Source organism: Brienomyrus brachyistius, chromosome 17, assembly GCF_023856365.1.
Source record: "Brienomyrus brachyistius isolate T26 chromosome 17, BBRACH_0.4, whole genome shotgun sequence".
Classification (NCBI taxonomy): domain Eukaryota; kingdom Metazoa; phylum Chordata; class Actinopteri; order Osteoglossiformes; family Mormyridae; genus Brienomyrus; species Brienomyrus brachyistius.
The window spans coordinates 22,502,965-22,526,623 of record NC_064549.1 but is presented as its reverse complement, the minus strand read 5'-3'; the positions used below and the strand labels follow the sequence as shown (position 1 = coordinate 22,526,623).

At 48.7% G+C, this 23,659-nt stretch overlaps 3 protein-coding genes across 16 annotated transcripts in view; 1 reads left to right on the top strand and 2 right to left on the bottom strand.

Annotated features, from left to right (window-relative positions):
- Positions 1-850: 850 nt before the first annotated feature.
- si:dkey-52l18.4 (uncharacterized protein LOC560708 homolog) lies at positions 851-5,256 on the top strand. The gene is made up of 5 exons (XM_048981301.1): positions 851-1,159; positions 2,246-2,578; positions 3,091-3,234; positions 3,471-3,499; positions 4,785-5,256. The coding sequence occupies exons 1-5, from the start codon at positions 1,105-1,107 to the stop codon at positions 4,920-4,922; spliced, it is 699 nt and encodes a 232-aa protein (XP_048837258.1). The 5' UTR covers positions 851-1,104; the 3' UTR covers positions 4,923-5,256.
- A 1,090-nt stretch (positions 5,257-6,346) lies between these two features.
- Positions 6,347-14,329, bottom strand: ncbp3 (nuclear cap binding subunit 3). Of its 2 annotated transcripts, XM_048981291.1 has the most exons (13): positions 14,081-14,329; positions 13,492-13,557; positions 13,069-13,174; positions 12,812-12,937; positions 11,727-11,861; positions 11,158-11,321; positions 10,742-10,850; positions 8,766-8,865; positions 8,581-8,690; positions 8,050-8,356; positions 7,694-7,860; positions 7,182-7,370; positions 6,347-6,943 (listed from the first exon to the last, which is right to left on the bottom strand). In XM_048981291.1, the coding sequence occupies exons 1-13, from the start codon at positions 14,267-14,269 to the stop codon at positions 6,690-6,692; spliced, it is 2,022 nt and encodes a 673-aa protein (XP_048837248.1). In that variant the 5' UTR covers positions 14,270-14,329; the 3' UTR covers positions 6,347-6,689. The 2 variants fall into 2 exon arrangements, with proteins under 2 accessions (XP_048837248.1, XP_048837250.1); XM_048981293.1 differs by lacking the exon at positions 13,492-13,557.
- Positions 14,330-14,961: 632 nt separating this feature from the next.
- Positions 14,962-23,659, bottom strand: part of rap1gap2a (RAP1 GTPase activating protein 2a) — a 40,427-nt gene continuing 31,729 nt past the window's right edge. For 12 of the 13 annotated variants that reach the window (XM_048980580.1, XM_048980581.1, XM_048980576.1 and 9 more), the window contains 18 exons: positions 23,182-23,285; positions 21,948-22,026; positions 21,796-21,849; positions 21,504-21,587; positions 21,186-21,286; positions 20,904-21,033; positions 20,603-20,758; positions 20,391-20,462; positions 20,188-20,274; positions 19,750-19,896; positions 18,318-18,440; positions 18,061-18,173; positions 17,873-17,971; positions 17,663-17,792; positions 17,435-17,531; positions 17,268-17,338; positions 16,805-16,843; positions 14,962-16,639 (listed from right to left, as the gene is read on the bottom strand). In XM_048980580.1, coding sequence (XP_048836537.1) covers positions 16,835-16,843; positions 17,268-17,338; positions 17,435-17,531; positions 17,663-17,792; positions 17,873-17,971; positions 18,061-18,173; positions 18,318-18,440; positions 19,750-19,896; positions 20,188-20,274; positions 20,391-20,462; positions 20,603-20,758; positions 20,904-21,033; positions 21,186-21,286; positions 21,504-21,587; positions 21,796-21,849; positions 21,948-22,026; positions 23,182-23,285 — 1,656 coding nt within the window. In that variant the 3' untranslated portion in view covers positions 14,962-16,639; positions 16,805-16,834. The remainder of the gene's footprint in view (positions 16,640-16,804; positions 16,844-17,267; positions 17,339-17,434; positions 17,532-17,662; positions 17,793-17,872; positions 17,972-18,060; positions 18,174-18,317; positions 18,441-19,749; positions 19,897-20,187; positions 20,275-20,390; positions 20,463-20,602; positions 20,759-20,903; positions 21,034-21,185; positions 21,287-21,503; positions 21,588-21,795; positions 21,850-21,947; positions 22,027-23,181; positions 23,286-23,659) is intronic. The other variant, XR_007383044.1, reaches the window with a different exon arrangement.

Below are 23,659 nucleotides of genomic sequence, written 5' to 3'. Positions count from 1 at the left end.
TTCCCGAGTAGTCCGTTACTGTGTCAGTTCGTGTCATTTCTTGTGGGTTTTTTCTATGTATCATCGGTGTAACACTTAGCAATGATAATAAGAGTTTTAAGTTTATCATTCTCCATTAGAACTTGTCAGTATATTAAGTAATGGAGAGCTAAATTCACCTCAAAAATAATATTGATGTCTGGTTGGTATCAGTTTTGATGTAACGGATCATTGAATTTCATCGGTGTCACTGGCTTTGGATGAACTTAATTGTCAGTGCTGTCGCTCTAGCTTCACACTTGATTTTTCATTGAGTGGGGGCCACTACCGGTGTGAGCTGACAGCATCGTTAAGTGATATGCCTAAGAGTGCTTCGGACCAACCTTACGACAGTATCTCTTATGGAAGGTATACTTATCTAAGGACGTTTTGGGGAACACCATACGAAAACTTACGAACGAAGTAGCGTTAAGAAGGTTTCGAGAAACCCTCCTCTGCCTTTTGTTCGTACGAACATTTGAGTTTTCGTACGTGCATAAATTCATCCGCAAGAATATGTGAACACTTTTATAAATGAGCTCCCTGATTCGATGTGTTACTTCATTCCTACGGTTCCAACCAAATGTCTACATAACACTGATAAAAAATAATTCTTAGATTTTATAAGATTGTAATGTGTTTCGATATTAGTGAGTGATTAGTTTTAGTTTTTATGAAATCACAAACAAACATTAAGACATTTCTCAACAGACAAAGTGGAAAATACTTATTTTTGTTTTTCCCATTTCCTATAAATTATCGGTTTCCTCAAAACATTTTCGTAATGAAGCATTTAAGCTATGCGAACTGGGGAAGTTGAAATCGGTGAATGAAAAGTGTTGATTTCCTTCCTTACTGTAATTGTGAAATGAAACAGTTGTTTTCTCGTTTTTGGCAGGGAAGCTGAGCATGGCCGGTCTGTGGAGACAAATCAGAACACGACAACGATAATAACAGTCTCCACACTTACTACATAAGTACCGTGATCATTTACGGACCAGTTTTCTGTCGTTCACCTGTGAACGGAGATTTGTCAGCAGTCCGTAAGTGTGGAATAAAGCTGAAGGAGCTGAGCACAGAAAGCACATGGAGATCGGAGGCACTCTGGCGGTCCTGCTCACCATCATCATCTGTACTCCAGGTAAGACGATGAAAGCCTCGATTACAACGGACTCCCTGGCTTTTAGATTTGATGTTGGTTCTTTTCTTCCGTGGTCTGGAGCACACAACATCCATTTCTTCCAAAAAAAAGAGACTTGAATTACTGATTCGTCTCACCCCAAAACGAGGTTCCACTCTGCAGTCGTCCATCCTAGATGGCTTCGAGCCGATTGAAGTTGTTGGTGCTTCGGTACCCAGTTAACATTAGGCTTCCATTGGGCACAGTGAACCTTAAACCTTAACATTGTGGATGTAACCATGTATTGTGGTGCTTGAGAAAGGTTTGTTAGTTATCATGAGCCCATATGGTTTTGTCAATTATAGATGAATTATGATTCATTATGTAGAAGCCTTGTCCTTTATGAAATTACTCTTTTAATTATGCTATGCACCATAGATGGTGAAATATCTAAAAATCCCTTTTCTTTGACGAAAAATGTTTTTGATCCTCTGCCCATTTTTGCACCCCCCCCCCCGGCCCCAAATGCTGTCATCCCAACTTTTTTTGGATTTGGAAATCTCTGCTTTCTTTTTCAGTTTGCATTCTCTATACTGTCCCAATTCCTCCTGGGTTGTATAACCAACTTCACAGTGGAATATTGAGTAAGGAAAAGTATTAATTACATTATGGTCAAATCAAAATGACTCGATATGTACTATAAGGAGAAGTAAGTCTGGGTTTTTCCTGCCGGAATCTGACTCATTGCCACCTCACTTCTCTTTGACATGCAGACCTCTGGCATCCACACCCAGACCATACCATTGTTTTGAAAAGTGCACAAAGTTCCTTCCTTCCTCTGTAAGCCCTCGAGCACTTGACAGATTTCTTTTTTTCCATTGAAACTCGGAGCCCAGCAGTTTGTTTAGGTGTAAGAATTAGAAATGAAGGCAGCTCTCTTCAAATGCAGTCACACTTTTGTTCTGGATCGCTAGCAGCTCAGCTATGTGTGTGTGAACCTGGACCCCCCCCCGGACCCCCCCCCCGGACCCAGACCGGGATACAAGCCCGCAGGCCTGAAGTCGGAGGGAGGCAGACCTGTCTGATGTATGTCAATTTGTCCACCAGGCTGTGAGGCTGATCCCTGCCAACCTTCTGTGAAAGCCAGTCGAAGAACACTCAGCATAACAGAGGGCGCCAAAGCTGTGATGCACTGTGATGTCGAACATTGCGGGGAAGCCCACTGGAGGGGGGGCTGGGGGCAGGTCATCGAGCCGTTCGTTTTCCTACAGCCCACCCCCAGACACAAACTCTACAACAGGACCATTTCAGCAAACAGTGCCACGCTTTTTCTCGAGATCCTCCACACCAACCTGTCAGATGCAGGGCCATACCAGTGCAGAGTCAACATAAACAACATTACCATGAATGGTCACATGACAACCCTGAATATCACTGCTGGTAGGTAAGGTTTCTCTTCTCACAAAAGGTCTGATTGTACAGATGATGAGGGACACCAACGGAGTGCCGTTTGGTAGGAGGTTACGTGGGATGAAGAAACTTAAGTTCATTTACTGTATAAATCTGCAGCGGTTTCACCTGACAGACTGGGTTCAGTTCCTTAACCATAACGCCCCCTGCTGGCCATATTATACTGTGAATATTTAAGCCAGCTGCTGCCCTGGGGATGATCCAAAAATGCAATGCTTGTATATTTTATAGATCAGTATTTCACAGTCTGGTCCTTTGGGACCCCTAGCTGGTCCATATTTTTGCTCCCTCCAAACTCCCAAAATGTGGACCGTCTGGCAGGTAGCAAAATCATGGACCAGCTGGGGGTCCCTGAGGACCAGGTTGGGAAACACTGGGACATATTTAATGTTTGTATATCCAGCATGTCCCCCTGGGATCAAAATTAATCTTAATATGTGACAATAGAAAATGGAAACTTAACTCTAGCTACCTCTTCTCAGCAGCGGCAGGGGGGGAGGTGCGGTCCAGGGTGGCCGTGTACGTCGGGGTCTGCATCCTGCTCATCTCGGTGCTCACCTGCTTCCTGAGCCCTGCCTGTAGGAAGTGCTGTCGCCCCAGAAACCCTCCGGAAGAACATCCTGCAGGTGTCACAGGCGTCCGTAGTCCTTTGCCGCATTCATCTGGAGCTAAACTCGCTCATGTTTTAACAAAAAGGGTCATTGAAATGGGTACCTGGCCCAGCACACTGACTAGAGACACCATGTTTGGGGACTCGTCCGCTGATTGAGCATCAAACTGATAATAACAACCAACTGATAACCAAGAAGAGCAGATTGTAAATGCACAGATGACGCTGACCCTTCTGGCTGTCCTGTTTCAGCACCGGGGACGGCTCGCCTGAAGGGAGAGGTAAGGGAGTTCACGGCTTCCTGGAGACACAGAGGTATTTATTCGGGGGGGGGGGGGGGGTAATTCAAGCTTTTCAGGGGGTAACTGAAAAAACTAAAACACGCTACTTCTGTAACACTAATCACCTATTACTCCACCAGAATAAATACAGGTCAAGTCGCGGGTGGAAGGGGACTGTGTCAGTGGGTAACAGTCACTTCCCTTCCAGCGTTATGGGCTCATAACCCGACTTTGCATGACCTCGATGTGAAATGTACACAGGATTTCAACCACAGTTTACTTGCCAAATTTTACTGGGGGTGCTGACCCTTGGTTTTCTGATCCTGATGAAATTTGGCCCTTGGGGAAAAATAACTTCGCGCTCCTGGACTAAAGGCATGCTGGCGGGACAGGGGTGGGCAATCTTATAATAATGATGCTTTATTGATCCCCTTGGGGAAACTGTCTTTATGTCTCCCTCAACTTGCTCTTTGTAGAGTAAACTGTCTGAAGGGCAGCCACCTGTTGGGGGGCCCACGGAGCTGGGGGTTAAGGGCCTTGTTCAAGGACCCGCAGACGTGCTGAGGTTGGGTTTGAACTGGCGACCTTATGATTACAGGCACCGAGGCTTATGTATGTCGATTTTCACTGCAACTCCCTAATAACATTAATAATTGGAGTATTGACTGGCTGAAGAGGCCTCACACCTGGGTCTTAACAGCTGACCTAAAGGTTCCCCCAAAAAGCCTGCATACACACTTGCCCTCTGCAGTTAGAATGGCCACCCCTGCACTAGGACATATGTCGTCTACATTGCCCAAGCTGCTGGCATCCAGATCAGTGTGTATCGGAGTCCTGTGCCCCATGCTGTCCTGTGCGTGGATGGCAGAGTAAAAGCTGGTGCACACCGTAAACAATGGTCACTGTCACAGCAGGGGTGGTAGGTTTTGGATGGTTGCAGTCACCAGGGGTTTCTCTCAATACGTGTATCTGTACTTGTGTTCCTGTGCATCTGTGTTACATCATCTTCCACGGCTAAACACCAGTTCCAATACTCAAGAACAGAAGTACGGATAACGGTAAAAATCCTCAGATGTCGTTCTTGCCCCGTCTCCAATAACAAGGATCCATGCCAATCAAGATTATTTCTGAGATTGATTTTTCCCCAAGTTCATTCTTGGGAGGCAAGTTAGCAAGACCGGACATGCCAAGACCACAAGGCCGTACTTGTGGTCTTGGCAATGAGAAACATCGTGACACATTCATGAAAGTCCCGACCCTGTGACAGGTGTGTCTGCTGTTTTAGGTGGTCTACGCCTCCGTTCTGCTCAACAGCCGTGGGACCACAGCCAGACAGGGACACCTAGAGAGAGCAGCTCCTACGGTATACTGCTCCCTCCAATTCCCACTGAGACAGTCCCACCCAAAAAAGGAGGTCCTGTAATTGAGTGACTGAACAGGAAGTATCGAGAACCTGCAAGAGCACGAATGGACTGTGACTGGGTGACTGAACAGGAAGTACCGAGAACCTGCAAGAGCACGAATGGATTGTGACTGGGTGACTGAACAGGAAGTACTGGGAGCCTGGAACAGCAGGAATGGACTCTTTAGCACAGACTGTGGGACCTGTAGGCTGCCTGTGACACTCAGTAGGAGTCAGCTCTTCCTGTGTGGATGAGGATCCAGAATTCAGCCATGTCTCTTCATTAAAATAAAACTAACTGTAACTCAGTCAGCACGATGCCATGGTGAATGTAAAATAAAGATATCCACTATTCCATTGTTTCTATGCATTTCTAAGGGTTACTTTTCATTGCACTGGTGAGATTAATGCCTAACAGTGCTAAAGTACATTAATTTGCAAACTACAGATTTCTGATCAAAATCTGGGTCCTTCCATTATACCGTTTTGTAAGATTTTGAACATACCTTGTTCAACAACAGCCACAAAAGGGGACAGGGAATGAATTCTCTAAACAAAACTCACAATTAAGTGATAAAATGAACCCAAATGCGTGGCTGCGTGTGACAAACCAACCAGCTCTGTCCCATCAAGTGAAAGAACTGGATTGGACCAAGAGTTACGACCAATCACAATGAATGTTACTGGAAGGTCCTAATAAGTGTAACGGGAGGGTTACACCAAAGACAATGTCATAAAGGGGTGCCAGTGCTAGCAGACCATGACCGCTCAAAACTATGGCAACTGCCTGCCATTCATGTAAGCCAGGTGGACATGGTGGACATCGGCAGGACCCGGGACGCCTCAGGGACGAAGATGGCGGATCCTGACGTAGCAGCTTCTGTCTCACCTCCCCGCCGTCACACACCATATGATGCACACTTCTGAGCAATCGGCGTTTGCTACACCACTTTAAAACCACTAAGGCCAGTCTTCACACTGCTCTCAGTTCGCAGACAGGTCAGGATACACTGCGATTGATTTTCTCTTAACATCTCCACCGATAAAAAGGTGGAATTTATTATTTTTGGGGTAAAGTAACATTTACATCTTACTAGCTGTGCCACTATCTCGCCATCTGATCAATATAAAATATCAGCATTGGAAAGGAACACTTTGCATGCACGCAGAAGCATGCAGACACACGCACACATACGTGCCCCATTTCACGCACCCACACTGTGGTGGGACCCTGGTCATTACCCAACACCCACTGGGCTGGAGACGGTGCCCGGGTGTGGGGAGTCTCCATGGCGAGAGCACACAGCCAGGCAGAGGAAAAGGAAATGAGATCCGTGCCAATCGCTTCGTGCACGATACTAAACAGAGTTTCCTCAGACACACGGCTGGACATGAGCGGCTGTGTGAAGATCATGGTAACAGGCTGAACAAACAAGACGCTCATGAACGTGACAACACTTTATAAAAAAAGGTTCCCGGGGCATATTCAGAGCACGATCCGTCCCCGTCTCACACAGACACCCTTAGCACTCTTTCAATACGGAGAATTAAAAAAGTTTCTCAGCCTGATCTTTCATTTCAAAAAACAAAGAGAAAAAAAATTACTTCTTTCAGGTAACATTTACACCAGTCAGTTCTCTGGCTTTGTCAGAAAGAGTCGTATTATTTACAGGCACATTCCTCCAGCAGGGGGCGCTCACCACAGAGCGACAGCAGGCAGTCTGAAGCCGAGGAGAAGAGCCGTATGGAGGCCAGCAGGCCCAAGGCGCCAGGCGTGTGGCGCCCCCTTCAGGACTCGCTGTCTGAGCTGTTGCTCTCACGGCTGATCTCTATCTGCAGGGATGGAAGGCTGTCCAGGCGGCTCTTCTTCTTGTGAGACTGTTCCTCCTTTTCCTTGATCATGGCGCCCCACACCTTCTGCAGGTCAGAGTCCTCCTCATCCTCCTCGCCCTGCTGGCCACCCCGCCCACCCCTGCCTGCCCCCTCCTTCCTCTCGGGCTCTCTGTCTTTTGGCAAAGTGCCCAGTCGACTCCACAGGCTTCCTGTTTGGGGAGGGGGTGAGAGACGTCGTACACCATTTGTAATACACAGAGGCATGTCAGGTAGCAAATATCACAAATGAGGCCAGTCAGGGAACCACACGAGAGGGAAGCCCACTAATGCCCCCCCCCCCATGCGATCACTGGGGACGTGGGGGTGAAGGTGGGGAGTTGATGCAGGGTGAAGGGGGTCCCCGCTGGAAAGCGCAGGGGCGTTTCTAGGCGACACGGCTCTCCTTACCTGACTTGCTGTCCTTCGCAGTTTCGGAGTACTGCCGAACCGGCTCGCGTTTGGGCACACCCAGCCGGCTGCGGACGTCCGTGAGGGGCTCCCGGCGTGGAGGGGGGTCCCTCTGGGGGGCACGGGAGGGCGAGGGCGAGCGGCGACTCTCCGGGGAGTGTGGCCTCTTTCCCAACCTCTGTCTCACATCTGGACACGGGAGCCGAGGGAGACGGATGAGGATCACGGACGCTAAGATACATAAAGCACTGGGACGACGGCCTCTAGCGGCTCTCACGCTGAAACACGGATCCGCATGACAAAAATCACCAAGGAACTGACTGAGGTCCCTGAACGACATTAATCCTCAGCTGATGGAGCCCACAGGCATACTGATCCTCTTTCTTATTGGACAGTGTCATTTTCTGAGAGTCGGGACCCCTCTCAGTTTTAAGGAGGAACTACGAATAAAGAGGGTTAAGCTGTATAATCCCAGATCTGATTACAGCAGCTCTTTTCAGCCGCACACCAACCTGTCTTGCCACTGGACGCTACTGGGGGTCGTTGCTGGGACAAGCCCTGGCGTTTCTCCTCCAGCAGTTGCCTGACGTCCGTCACCTTCTCTGCCTTGGTCCCGCTCCCCGATCCAATCCGGTTCTTCAGGCTGGAGCCGGACAAACTGTCCGCACGCGTGGAGTTCCTGAGCGACACAGAGCAACGTTCAAAAGGTCTCCAGCACCAGACATCATGCTAAGGACACCAACCACCTCAATTAACGAAGATTAAGAGACTCTAACAAGCAGATTGATTCATGGCGATTTCAGGTGATGAGGACTGAGGACAGGCAAGACGTCACGTGAAAGGCAGCGAGCTTGAGGTCACGGCTCACCGCAGGCTCTTGAGGTTGGACTCCACCTCGTCAGCATACATGGTCATCTTCATGCTCTTTTTGGGCGACGGAGTGGAGATCATCTTCAGCTCCAGGTCGTAATCCATCTCGTCTGAGTCGGAGGATCCGGACGTCGGGGCAGGCTTACGCGGGCCCTTGCCCCTGTCCCTCTCCCTGTCCCGGAAGCGCTCTCTCTCCTTCTCCCCCCAGTACTCCACAACTCGGTCATCCGAGTCCATGTCTTCCTCACCATCCTCTTCCTCTTCCTCCTCTTCCTCAATTGGTTCCTCAGGTAAGTTCACCAGGTCTGACCGCAGAAAACGTGTTAAATATACAAAACACCAGGAAATATGCGAAAGTTTAAAACCCAGATTCTGCGTGGATTTTGGAGATTTCGTAATATGCCCTGGAAATCATGATCATGAATACTGTCTTACCCGACAGCACAGCATGTGATTTAAACCTAACCAGGTAAGTAGTTACCGTAGGAAAAATACTATTACTAGCATTGTACCTGCACACTACACCTACCCGAGTGTCGGTGTGTGTAGGGGGGTGTGTGGCCCATACTGTCTCCAATCAGTGGCTTCTTGGTCCTCAGGACGTCCCTCTGGATTTTGCGAGTGTGAAACCTGCGCTTCCTGCACAGAGGAGAAGGTGGGTGTCAGTGTGCAGCCATCTTTGTGGACAGATGAGCGGCTCTGGCAGGATCTCACCAGGAGTTGCTCAGAATTCCCTTCATGCCGCCGTAGTTGGGGTTCCCGTACTTCATGTAGTAGCGGCTGCGCCTGGCCGCTCCCAGCTCTTTCTTATCGTCTGGACACGACAGAAAGAGGTCGCATTACACTCAAAACTCGTTTTCACTGGAGTAAAACACACAGCACTTAGATGTGTAGCGCTCTAAAAAAAAAATTCAAATGCCATAAAAGCAGTGGCGGGCACAGCTAACTGAAAAGTTAGCTCCGTCAACCGCTAATGCACAAACTCCAAAGTTTATTTGGATAATGCTAAACCGCTAAACCACAAAAAAATTGTGGAAGTTAACGATAACTGCTAGTTCCTGCCTGTTTAGTTCCACGGGGCTGGAGTGATTACCTGGGGGTATTTAGGACCAACCCGTATGGGCATCGTTGGATTTTGTAGAGTCTCGGCAATAGAGCTGCATTGACTTTTTTCCCCCTTCATATTCCCTTTGTGAAATATAAGCACTTTTGTTGGAGGTCCTATCCTGCAATTGGCCCATGCTGACATTTTGCCCTCAGTGAAGCCTCTTGGGGACTACAAACATGGCCCCATTTACCTGGAACTAGGAAGGAGGGTCTCGGCTCTTTTGTTCTGTTCCATTGTAACTCGTAAATTCCGAGTTCCTAGTTGGAAATTTCAACTGGAACGCCCCCTAAAGACAGAATTCTGAACTCGGAGGAATCGACACAACCCCAAGCTCAGAATCCAAGATGGCTGCGCCCTTTATCAACAGAAGTGACAGCAGTAGTTTTGGTTTTATTAGCACTCGCATTTTATTTGTGGCTCGTTAAACTGGTCGTACACACAGTACTGTCCAACCTCTGTCTATGGGCGTGTTGCTGTGGTGTTTCTACATACAAAATCCCAAGTAATGCGTTTCCATCAACTGATATTGCTAACAATGGCTAACAATTAGCCGGGCTAAAACTACGGAAGGTTTCAAAACAGAATTTCTTGCTTAACCAGACAACTTGTCAGATTTAAAGTAAGTCTGGGCTAAATGTAAGTGAACAAAGACAAATTTAAACTGGGGTAAATTATATGCGGCAAATTATCTGGATAAGAATGAAAACTTGCTTTTTGAAACACGTCCCTGGTATTGCTAAATGGCTTTCTGACTTTCTGTACTGGAACACGGTTAACTCATGTATAACGTCACTCCCAGTCACGAGTTCTGACCCCTGAAGTAAATTGAATGCAGCATTTATTACCTCTATCAATCAGAGCCCAGAAAATACAACCAGAGCACTGTATCATGATGCAGGATTTCGTGCTTAGTCAGATAGCTTGTTGGATTTAAAGCACTCTGGGCTAAATGAAAGTAGACAAAGATCAAGTGCATTTAAACTAGGGTATCTTAAATCCAACAAGTTACCCAGCAAGAAATCCAGCTTTGTGATACAGGGCCCTGTTCTCCACTTAGTTCAGGGTATGCCACTTTAAATGGACTTTATCTTCATTCACTTATATTTAGCCCAGACTACCTTAAATCCAACAAGTTACCATCCAATCACGTCTTGTGTTTAAATGTAGTCGGCCAACAGCGCGTCAGACAGACTCTTGCAGACATGCTTGCAGTAGATAGGAATAAATATACATGATTTTAAGGGTTACAGACATTTTTGATTGTTAAACTTTGTTTACCTACAAAAAAAAGAATGTTAGTAGATTTACAGTTAGCAGAAATAAATTTTGCAGAAGCTAATTGGTCTGCTAACAGTTTTCAAAGTTAGCGGAAACACTAATCTGCTAACAAAAGAGCTATCACTTATTAGCGGTTAGTAGAATCTTGCCTGCATAGAGGTACTGCACATTTACACATTACAACCTCCCATTCCTAGCATATATTCACAACATTAACACTGTCTACTAGATGGTGTGTCTAGAGAAAGCTGGAGATAGGTGTTAAATATTGAACACATATTGAGGGTATGCCTGCAGAACTCACCGTGAGTGGCAAACCTCAGGAAGAGCTTGTTCCCAGCAAATGGCCGGATCGCTGGACGAAGATCATTACGGAGGAGAGACTCTTTCTCTGCCTGGGACAGAGGGTCCGACTGGGATGGGAGGTCACACGGAGAGGAAGTAAGTACAGCTCTGGAAAGCAAACATAGCCAGGGTGCCCTGCTAGCAAGCCTGATCTAGCCCTGAAGTTCGCCGTGTGGTTAGTCAACACAGTGCTAGTTTAGGTAGTTATGCGGGGACAGAGGATGACAATGGCAGGTAAAGGACAAGATGTTTACTGCCATCGTAAAGCTCTCGTGTCCTCATACATTTGGACAACGGCACAATGTAGTATCAATGAAGCAGCCCCCGACCTCTGGGGGTACAGCAGCAGCTCAGTGCGCCCCCTGCTGTCCATACCTGCACACTGTCAGATTCGGCATTCTTCGCCGCCTGGTCCTCGTCGTCTTTGTTCTCGCCGGCTTTCTCCTCTGCGCATTTCCCTTCCTTAGCCGATTCATCTTCATCATCCACCTCTCCTTCCTCCTCCTCCTCCTCGTCATCGGAGTCTCGTTCTCCCCGTGCTGAAAGAATATTCTTTTGATAACGATCCAAGAAGAGACCTCGATTGGTAGAGAGCAGCTGGTTCGCGGGGGGTGGAGGTTCGCAGTAAAATGGCTGGGTTCCACCATGCCCTTCACCATGTCAATCAACTATGTCTCACTGGAGCAGGTCAGGCTGGGGACCTGTCTGCCGTACCGTTCATTTTAAACATTCTTCTCTGCTTCCATTTTAGCTTTTTGCACTTTAACTTTAGCATAATTAGATTTTTAACTTGCACAGTCTACAAAAGAGCGGTTCAGGATGCATTTCACTACGTGTTGTACTTTGTATAACTATGTATGTGACAATTAAAGAATCTTGAATCAACACTAACTTGACAAGCAGTTTCCATGGTGTTTTCACTTAGATTCAGGCTCAGCACTTACCCCTGCGCTCTTGGGCTGGCTGGTGGCCATCTGGGGAGCTGGCTGTTACTGTGGGCGGAGCTTCGGCGTCCGGCATGCGGCTGATGTTGATAAGGGCTCGGGTTGAAGTGTTGTCATCCAGCCAGACCACGTTGCCTAGGAGACATGCACCGTCAAAAGACAGAACACTGGTGCAGTGACATCACCTCCATCACCTGATTTCTTAAAGGGGCAGCGACATCCCAACTAACTGCAACCACAGACCCTGTAGCAGAGTCAAGGATGTAAGAACACATTTTTATTTATGGATTTGAAACACGTTCTGCTTAGATTTTTACTGCAAATAAACAGACAAAACAGTCAGAGATAGAAGTCAATGTTAGTGGAAATGAGGGAACGTAGGGCAGGGACGACACCTAAAGATCTCTGGCTTTCCCCGGTGCTTTTAGAGGTCGCTCCCACACCAAGGGACACAGGACAGAACATTCTCCAACTACGATTCTGGGACAGGCGATGCTAGCTGGTATGATGCCTTCTTCAATTGTCAGCATTGTAAACTGTCAGCACACCCCACAGACTCTGCGACTCCTTGGTTTGGGATGCTGCTCTTTAATCTGCGCCAGATACGCATTCAGCGCTGACACTGACGATTTCAGTAATAACACACATAAGCAATTTCTGATTTTTTTAGAATGCACGGTGGGCCAATTTTAATTTTTTTTTTTACAGTAGTCTGGAAACGTTAAAATAGTTCCATATTGTCCTTCCTTTTTCCATTCTTATCCAGAACCGGAAAACAGCAAGATCAAACTGCATATTTTTCCATACTGCAGAGGAACCCTGATAAACGTATAAATAACCATTAAGCACAGTATAGAGCCTACACAGATACACAGAGATATACAGACACGCTGAAGCTGAAGGACACCCAGCACAGAAGGCCACTTTCCGTAGGACCATCCTTAAAAGGTGACGCACATCCATGGATACGCGTCTGTCTTTCAGCTGACTGAGACCCTTCCAGATCTATCAGGTTCTGTCGCGTCTCAGTACCGGAGCTCAGTAAGAAAGGAAACGGCACAGAAACGACGCCAGGGGGAACTCACAGGACGTGTCGTCGATCCACTCGATGTGAGCTGGCGGGTACTCCTTGAAATACCCGAAGACGTCCTGGGTGCTCATCTCGTCCACCCCGCAGACATACAGAGCTTCGGCCCGCAGCTTGGGGATGGCTGCAGGGGAGGGGGGCAAAGGACAGCAAGTCAGAACTGGAAACACCAGCGCTGAGCCACGCAGTCACACCAGAAGTGTAATATCCACCGCACGCTGTCCTTTGGAAACCAGCAGTCCTGCCCACACCTACCCTTCTTCATCATGTCCCTGTCCAGCACCACGTTCCTCTGGGCCAGGTTGACCTCAGCACGGAAGTGAAAGCGCCTGGCCCGCTGCTCCTTCTTCTCCACAGCCTCCTGTGGCCACACAGAGACCCCCACCCTCAACAATATACCAGTACAGCCCACTGCTGGCACCCAGTACACCCTGCCATAACAGCACTTCCCAGCTTTTGCAAACCCAAGCCACTGCATTATGGTCTTGAAGGACCAAGTCCGACAGGTTTGCTCCAGCAAAGTACCAAACCACTAGTTGTAGTAACAGGTGTTTTAACATCCTGTCTGAGCTTTTAATGGTGTGCAAAGAGCTGGAACACTAACTGAATACACAAGAAATGTAGATATTTAGGGTCACTTAAGGTCTCCGTTTCGCCAGCACGGAGTCATCAGTTTACCTTAGACGTAACGTCGATGCCTGTGATGAAGGTCCCGGCTTTGTTTGCATACCGCCTCCTGGGATCCTAGCAGAACATACGGACGCTTGGATTCGGTCACGCCATCGAGAAAATAAAAATGTAACAAGGCCAGGCATCGCCACAGAACATGGGATCGTGACGAGCCGGTACTGCTGTACTGTCTCATCAGACAGCTTGCCGGTTAGATGGCAGGAGCCGGCGCGACCCGCGGGGACGCTTCAAACCGGCCGGTGCTCTAGCCCGCAGCCCCGCCGCAGCTAACGCCGATTACCAACCTACGCGCGTCTGTTGGTAGTTAACGGCTAAACTCGGGTTATAGCTCTAGTTCGCGTGCAGTTGGTCGCTAACTAGTTGCTTGTCACGGATTAGGACAGACTGATCGCAGGACGTCCCGGCGCCCGGCTAGCGTTAGCCTAATAGCAATGAATGGGGGGACTGGCGGCTAGCCGGATAGCATGCTAACAGCCAGGCTTAGCATGCGGCTAACCAGCAGCTCCACGTCCGGGCAGATGGCGCCGTCGTGATCCGCACGCCCAGGAGGGCAGGGAAGAAGCCAGGCCTAACTTACCGGCATGAACTCTTTCAGGGCCCGCCGAACCGGAACGGCCTCACTCTCAGTCTCAATTTCCCCTTCCTCCACTTCCATAGGCTCCGGTTCGCGAGCATCTCGCTCAGAATCGGAGTCCGAATCCGAATCCGGGCGATCGGAGGCGGCCTCCGGCTTCACGGAAACGCGCAAGCTGCGTACGGCCGCCATGTCTCGGCTGCGCTCCGCTCCGCACAGACTCGCGGCAGGCCGAAGCGCGTGATCTGTAGCTGGAAGCACAGCGCCGCCTGACGGCGGCACGCACAGGTGCAGACCGCGCCGTTGCAGCGTGTTACCCAGCGCGCCATTCTCACGTGAAGGTGCCTCTGATTTTGCGAAAAATCAGGTTAAAGAAGGAAACATTTCCGTACTGGGTATAACAGGAAAGAATGACAGATAGTAATTTCTACTAGGATTAAAACATCAAGAAAGCACTGTACATTATTTGATTAGATATCACTGTACTAACCAAGATTAAACTCTGTTTTGGTACATTGAACACTTTGAAATACATATAAGCAGAGTTTGATGTTTGCTCGTGGGGGCGAAGAAGCGGAGGCAAAAAACGGCATCTTGTTTACCTTATCTGTTAACGCATGCATCTGATGCAGACATAATGTGTTATTTTGGTTAGGCTGCCAACAAACCGCTTATGCAAAGGTACAAAGTGTTGGTGGTGCAGTACGGATTCCAGGGGCGTCTGAATGACAACTGGATTGTTCTGGGCTGGGGAGGGGGGGCAGTGTGATATGCTTTCATGGAGCCCAAAATGTTTAGCTATGAAATAACTAGAAATATATTCTTTCACATTCTTTTCCACTGAAACCTTGTTCAGAGACCGAAGACGAAAAAAAGAGAAAAGCTCACACAAAATACAACATTTTATTTGTAGTAAAATTTCCATTGCACATTACATACCCAAATATACATTTACATTACCTTTCTATTTAAATTAATTTTTACTCTGTAATTACATTTTAACATGACACCATAAAAGGAAATAAGCTAAAATAGCAATAAATATATTCTTTATACACACAATGCAGGCAGAAGGACTTTCTCTGTAGGACAGCATGAGATTTCTGCATCGCCAACCAAGACCTGGAAACTGTGTTTGCATTCTATTCGCACAACAGTAACACGTGTTATTTTGGTGACACGCTGATTTTGAATAAAATGATATTTTCATCTCGACAATTGGGATAGCGCGCTAAAGAGTGAAGGGTGTTATTACAAATGTTATGTAACATACAACACGAGAAACAAAAATGGTTTACAGCCATCTTTAAAATAAAGTGTCAGTATTTGCTGTTTAATTTAATTGTCTAGATTTGAGGTATCCTGACTTTCATGTATACTGCCCCTTTAAAACAACTGAACAATTTATTGCACTGAATATCATACGTGTATGTAATCGTGCTTAGATGTTACAGGTATGCATTCATTCTGATAATTTTTAAATGAATGTTAAATGAAGTAACTTTCCCCCCCCCCATCAGTCTACATTTTAGTGTAATTTGCACTGGTGACCACTAGATGGACCCGGAGCTCTAGAAACTGCACTTTATTTTTCACATAGCTGCATGTCATTTCGCAGGATGAAGCCAATGGCGGCCGAACTTACACGGAACAACATTAGCGGCAGCAAGGGATAAAGTTTCAAGGCATTTTAATGGCACTTTGCAGGGAGGTTCCTTTTATTAGTGATGAACGGAGATAGTGTTTGTTTTAATGACCAGAGTTAGGCCATTAAGAAGCAATGTCCCTGAGAATCACACAGAGTGTGATTGTGAGACAGGAATGAGCTGGAGTCTGTTAGAGGTTCTGATTGTGCTGATAGGAGACCAGTGGTCTGTACTACGAAGCGGAGTTACTGGCTTATCGGGATAACTTGTCGGATTTAAGGTAACACAATTTAAATGGACTTCACATTCATTCACTTACATTTTGTCCAGACTACCTTAAATCTGACAATTTACCAGATAAGCCAGTTACCCCGCCACTGGCCTGACACTGAGCCCCGCCCTGTCATTTCTGTAAAGTCTTTGGTGTGATTTGGAATGACACTGGTGCTGTGCTTTTTACATTTCCAACCGCATCACTCTACTCTCTCTGAACATCGTCACAGCAGCTAAAAGCTAAAAGTTCAATGAGACCACAAAGAATTCAAGGCTACACAAAATCTGAGACGTTACTAAGAGACGAAACTAGAGGAAGCTTAGGTTGACAAAATGCAGAGCTGACTACTGGAGCATTATCTAATTAAGTCTTTAATTGCTCGCTGTTGCTCTTTCACTTGGCAATGTCATGTCAGATTGTTTTGGACAATCATAGCCAAATTGGTGATGCCAAGTGAATTTGTGGCAACAGCTACACTGCCGACGCGCAACATCTTTCTAAACATTTTGGACGATGATCCTCTTCTGTTCTTGGTTGAGGACAGTGCGATAATTACATTAACCTTAAGAGTTCCTTCTTCAGTGCTTCCAGCTTCTGAAGTGGTCTCTTCTAGTATGACATCACCCCATTCTCACCAGCTGCCTGGGACAGTGGAGAAAATGGAGACAGTGTACAGAGCCAGAGTCTGAACAGCAGGGGAGCTGTTACAATCACAGGACAGTGAGGAGCGTCACAGGAGACCACAGGACCAGACCGCGCAAAGACACAGTGTGGATGTGAAGGGGATGTGAAGGGGATCTGACTTACCAGCAACTCTGTCTTCTGTACATAACGGCTCTAGTGTCCCTAGAGGATGAAGTGAAATCAGTTAAATAAACGGTCTTGTGCTGAGCTGCAGTACAGAGTCTACATAGATACACAGAGACACACAGACACAACCACACCTGTAATTTGTGGGGACCATCCATTAATTTCTATGGGCAAAACCCTAATGCCAACAATGACAGCTGTAATCCCTACTCAGCCATAACTTTAACCACAAGTAACCAAATAAAATACAAAACTTTTGGCATTTTTTTTAACGCAGTCAAAGATTTTTATAAAACTGAATTTCCGCTTGTGGGGACCGAAAAAGTGGTCCCCGCAACATCAAAATGACAGGTTTTTATCTCATCCGGGGACATTTGGTCCCCACAATGCAACGCTTATCTGACCCACAGGGACACACACACATACGCACGTACACGTACGACTCCATGTCTGTACTCACTGCTGTAGAGTGGCTCAGCTTGTCAAAACGAAACTTTAAGTTGGACCTCGGCGACATCTTACTCTTTACATCTTTCAAGGAGAGAAGATCATGTGATCATCAGTGGAGTCCTGTCCGCCATGTCACTGCTGTGTTCTGGCATTAGGGGAGGTATGGGGGAGACTTACCTGTGGGACTGCGGCACATGATGGCTGGTGCCACCAGGCTGTCCACACCGAGGGAGGGGCTGTACACAGATGAAGAAGCCATGGAGGGTTGGCTGCTCTGGGGGAGGGCGGGGGGAGTACTTTTTGTAATTAACCTTGTTTGACGCTATTAATAATCACCACCAGACCACGCCCACCTCAGTACTAGTGTTAAGCTCTTCCCCCAGTCCCTCCCCAGGCCACACCCACCCCAGCACTGCTGCTGTCCAGCTCATCGAGGACCTCGCCCTCCCCGGCGGCGCTGCTGAAGCTGCTGGTACTGCTGGAAGAACGGGAGATGTTCGTCCGGCCGCTGCACTCCTTCAGCTTGCTCGGAGGCCTGTGGGGTGAGGAGCGCGGCCGCTGTTTAGCTCTGACACGTCTATATCACTCACTCATTACTCGTACGCGGCTATTCACCTCTCCTTATTGGGGCAGATCTCTGGAGAGCTGGGGTTAGACAGGGTATCTGACCTCACTTCCTGTGACATACGGCAGCTGTCCGAGCTCTTCTGGTCACTATGGAAACAGAGGGAGCTGCTCAGCACTGAAATACTGCTAACCGCAGTATAGAAATGCCCTTGAAGATGCTGGTGCGACGGACCCACCTGCGGGCATGCCTGTCCGCCTGGCTCTCCGAGCTGGAATGGAGGCGCGGGAACAGCCCTGACCTCCGCTTTACTGGGCTCCTCAGTGGGGACTTGGCCGACAGCACAGGGGGCTGGATACGGAAAAGGTGGGGAGGGCGGAGTCTCACCAATCTGCCGAAGCACCCGTCCCTGCGAGCTCTAAAGCACCTGAGCAAACTTCAGTCCAAAAGCAGGCCCGTTGTGCACTGCTCTCCCCCCCCCCGCCTCCTCCTCACCGTGTAGGTGCTTTTTGTGCACTCCATGCTGTTCTGTGGCAGCCCGCTTCCGACGCCTGGGCCCCGGTGGCGATGGGACACCGTCACTGTCTCCATGGAGTGGCTACGGACCCGCATGGCTCTCTGGGTAGGGAGGGGAAATGGAACAGAGAAGAGGATTATGGGTAAAGTGACTCACCACTCTATAAACACTGAGTGATGGACAGAAAGAAAAATATTTTATATGCCTCTTGGCTAAAAGTATATTTTAATGAGCATTTTACAACCATCATAAACATGTCAAACTGTCAGAACCGTCCATCCATCTTCCACCTGCCAGTTTAGCCAGTACAGGACCATGGAAGCTGGGCATCTATAGCAGGAAGCACAAGGCTATGATCTCCTCGGCCATGATGGACTGTCCAGCCGCACCATTCAACCCAAGACGTGGCTGACGTGGTCAGGAGTGACAGAGTACAACGTAGGCCACTGGAAATCATGAGCTTTGTGCTTGGTGCTGAACACATGGCGCAGTGGACTGTGTCTCTAAGGTAGGACTGTGACAAAACTCATTAGGTGGTTGGTGATGTCACTGGACAAAAAGAGCCTTTGTCTCTGAAGGTGTGTTTTGGTGCCTGGACCAGAGTTGGGTTAAGCTCAGAACTGGCCTTTCCGCCTGACCCCTAACCAGAGCATGCATCATTTCCAACCCAAATGGTTCTGTAAGGCAGTGTTTCCCAACCCGGTCCTTGGGGACCTGCAGACAGTCCATGTTATTGCTGGTTCACAACTCCCGGTAAAATGAGGAGCTGGGATGGAGCAAAAGCGTGGACCGTCTACAGACCCCCGAAGACCAGGTTGCGAAACACCACTGTAGTGAGAACTTTAAGTGTTCAGTGCCTGTGTTAGTGACCCTTTTCCCTTCCTGCTCCCATCTGCTGCTGAAAAGGAGGCTGGAGAATCAAGCTCTGGGCTCCTCTGAAGCGACTGAAATGTGATTCTGTTGCATGAGTCACTATCACACAGTGTCACTGGGGAGGTAAAATGACTCTGCCTATACAGCAGAGGGCGACATTAGCAAACTTTAGGATAAGCTGAAAGACAACAAAAACTTTACACAAAAAATAGCATGTTTTATTGGTATTACATGCTGATATCAATGACTGTTTTTTCTAGAGCAGCTGAGAGAGGTAGCAGACAGAAACTGCCCCTGCACAGATCAGCACAGCGCCTCCTGTGAGTGTGGAGGTCGCAGTGGACAAGAACCTCCACACTGCCTGTGAAGAGCAAAAGGCCATACCATCAAACATAGGGCTGGGGGGTGGTATGGGATTCCCACCGCAGTGTGTACTTTGGTAGGGGCTCTTGCATTCTTGCTTCTTGCAGCATAAAGGGTGAAATTTGTCCACCATATACGTTTTTCTGCAGCTGGGGAGACAGACAGGAGCCCCACCTTGAAGGACTCCAGCAATCCGCCATGGCCGCCATTCTCCAGCCTGTCCTCATCGGAGCCAAGCCCCAGGCCGTGGCCCAGTGCTGCCAGCGTTTGGCAGTGTAGTTCATCGTGGAGGTTATCCAGCAGTGCAGTCCGTGTCCGGCCCTGACACAGGCAGGCAGACACGTGGCTTTATTACCCATGTGCGCAAACACACACACTACACATACACACACATGCAAACACATGCATACACAGACACACATGCAAACACAAACATACACAGACACACACAGTAATACACACACACACACGCAGACACACACATACACAGACACACACACACACACACACACACACACAGACACTCTGGCTTTATTACACACACACACACACACACACACACACACACATATATATACACACACACAAGCACAGTCCATTACTGCTGCTCACTTCCAGCTTAGCGAACTTATCCGACTTGTAGCAGGCGGTCTCTGCGTTGATCAGCTTGGTCAGCAGGAACTCACGAAATTCTGGACCCTAATATTTGTGTGTGGGAGGAAGAGGATCCCAGCAGTGAAGACACAGTTCACGTCCCTGCTGTAGTACCCTAAATCTGAGGGCGACAGCGGGGATTCCCTGTGTCCCTCCCCTACCTTCTTGAAGACTGCTGGGTTAGGGAGAGGCGGGCCAAACGGTGGGACATCCTCTCGCGCTGTGACAGATACCTGCATTCAGAGAAAGAGTCTAGTCTCCCCATTCTCTCTCTGCACAGGTAGCAGTTGCAAAAATGAGTTTCCAATGCGTCCACAAAGTGGCGATGGTGAGCTGTACATTACTTTAAAAATACTACGGAGGGAGTTAGTACCTTGTATGTGGTGTGAGCTGTGCAAGAGTGCTCCACCTGGACCAGGATGTAGGCATGCAGGAAGTTGGAGGCGATCATATCGGGAACAAAGGGTGTGGACTCTTCCTGGAAGATGACCGCCACAATGTCGTTGCCGATGTGCCGCTTCCGCTGTAGCTGAGGGAGATCAGTAAACACTTAATCGCCATGGCAACATTCACGCACTTGCATATGAGGAAGAAATGAAGGCTTAGGCAGCTAATTACAGCTGTTTATTGATGGCCTCTGGTTGACGCTGTGGGCTCCCAGGCGGGCAGCCTACCTGCTGTGCGTCGCCGTCTGTATATGGGAGCTTGGTGGAGACGTGGAACATGATCTCCCTGCGGCGGAAGACCGTGTAGACAGACTGCGAACCCGTCTGACCATGGGACACATCTAACCCCCCACGGAACCTGAGAATGCACCAAAAGCAAGGGGGTGTAACAGGAGTGCCTCGGTACCCTGCTTATTACCACTAACCAACAGTAACGAAAGCGTTGGCGCTAAACGCCCGTGACGGAAAGCGGACGCGACGGATCGACTCGCGCGGTGCTGTGGCTCTTACCCCTTAAAATCCTGCAGGTCCATGCAATCTCCCAGCAGACTGAGGAACTCTTTAAAGGCAGGAGTCTCCGTGTTGTTCCCGAACAGCTCCTCCTCCGTGGTCTGCAGGGGAGGCAGGGAGCTGATTCTGTGTTGGCCTGTCACACCCATGTAACCGCCACGCCTCTCACCGGTAAGCAGTACAGCCACAGCTAACGCTAAAGACACCCAAGTAAGCAAACTGGCCCGCTCAGCATTTAATACAGGAAACATGCCCGTCTCCTTTCAGAAACCTGCAGCTGCAGCCAGCCAATCACATCCCGGGACTGGAAACACTCACCTGGCCAAACGTCTGGTAGATCACCCCGAACTTGAACGTGTTGTTAATCTCATGCTCATCATAGCTAACGATGAGCTGGGATGCCTAGGAATACGAAGGGAAATGCAGGTGTTCCCGGGTTACCACGGTGACGGAACACAGCACCATGTAATCCAAAGTCTGAACTGCCCCTCACAGTGAGTATTGATTGAATCAATGAGATCCTATAAGCACTTAGAGCTAGTTATCGTTCCGGTGGTGCTATGGGTGTGTTTATGTGTGGGCCCAGGTGCATGCTGGGAGTTTGACTCACTCTGGGGTACAGGACTGGGCTGAACTTCAGACCAGGCACATCGTCGCAGAACAGCTGAAATGCAGAGCCCCCCCCACACAGTACGATTTTAAAACTGACAGCAGGTGGACAGCGTATGGGTATAAAGATGGTGGTGAGAAGCTGGGGAGTACCTTGGCTATCTGAGGGATGCTGGGCAGCTGGGAAAGGCCCTCCAGGTGAATGCGGTCATGCAGTGTCTTCATGCGAGACCTGAAGGTAGGATCAGGTGAAGTCAGCCCTTGCTCTTCCCTCCTTGAACCTCTCCAATTGCAAGCCTATTAGTGAGCAATGAGTCTCTGAAGGACCCCCCAGTGGAGAGGAAAAATGTCCTGGACACCATACAGGTCAGAGCTCAGTGTGTACTGCCTGATCATACATGACACATGACCACCTGATACGCCCTGCCTGTCTGAGCACAGCACCTCATGACCAATCAGGGATCGCTCCTGCATCACAGCACCTCCTGACTATGATCGGCAATCGGTCTCTCATCACAGCGCCTCCTGACTGAGATCAGGAATTGCTCCCTCATCACAGCAAGTCCTCACTATGATCGGGGATCACTCCCTCTTCACAGCACCTCCTCACTATGATCGGGGATCACTCCCTCTTCACAGCACCTCCTCACTATGATCAGGGATCGCTCCTGCATCACAGCACCTCCTGACTATGATCGGCAATCGGTCTCTCATCACAGCGCCTCCTGACTGAGATCAGGGATCGCTCCCTCTTCACAGCACCTCCTCACTATGATCAGGGATCACTCCCTCTTCACAGCACCTCCTGACTATGATCGGGGATCGCTCCTGCATCACAGCACCTCCTGACTATGATCGGCAATCGGTCTCTCATCACAGCACCTCCTGACTGAGATCAGGAATCACTCCCTCATCACACCAACTCCTCACTATGATCGGGGATCACTCCCTCTTCACAGCACCTCCTCACTATGATCGGGGATTGCTCCCTCTTTACAGCGCCTCCTCACTATGATCGGGGATCGCTCCTGCATCACAGCACCTCCTGACTATGATCGGCAATCGGTCTCTCATCACAGCACCTCCTGACTGAGATCAGGAATCGCTCCCTCATCACAGCACCTCCTCACTATGATCTGGGATCGCTCCCTCTTTACAGTGCCTCCTGACTATGATCAGGGATCACTCCCTCTTCACAGCACCTCCTCACTATGATCGGGGATTGCTCCCTCTTCACAGCACCTCCTCACTATGATCGGGGATCGCTCCTGCATCACAGCACCTCCTCACTATGATCTGGGATCGCTCCCTCTTTACAGCGCCTCCTGACTATGATCAGGGACCTCTCCATCATCACAGCGGATCCTGGTCGAGTGGTCCACCCTACCTGAGAATGATCCGCAGGTATTCCTGCCCTTCCACCTCCTCGTGCTTCAGGGACATTATGAGGTTTCCCAGGCCACTCGCCGTGCAGTAGAAGTTGAGGTGCTCCTGCGTGAGGACGGGAGAGAGAGGAGAGAGCATGAAGCAGTCCACCCAACCCAGAGAGGCTCCCTCTTCAAGCTATTCACTCCACAATTAGATCAGAGTTCTTCTCTGGCACGCAGGAGACCGATACGCCACTGTTTCATTTCAATCAGCGATCCAGAACAGCCAGTACTGTCACCCAAAAACATCCATCTCCTGTAATTCTGCATGACCCAGAGAATCATTAAACTCTGGTAATATGACACCAGGCAGCCTCACTGCTATTAAGCAAATTCAAATTAGTATTTAAGAATCTAGATTTAAGTGGTGCCGGGTACCAGCTGACAGACAGGGTCACCTGTCACATAACTGAGCAGCCATTGTAGCACTAAATATAT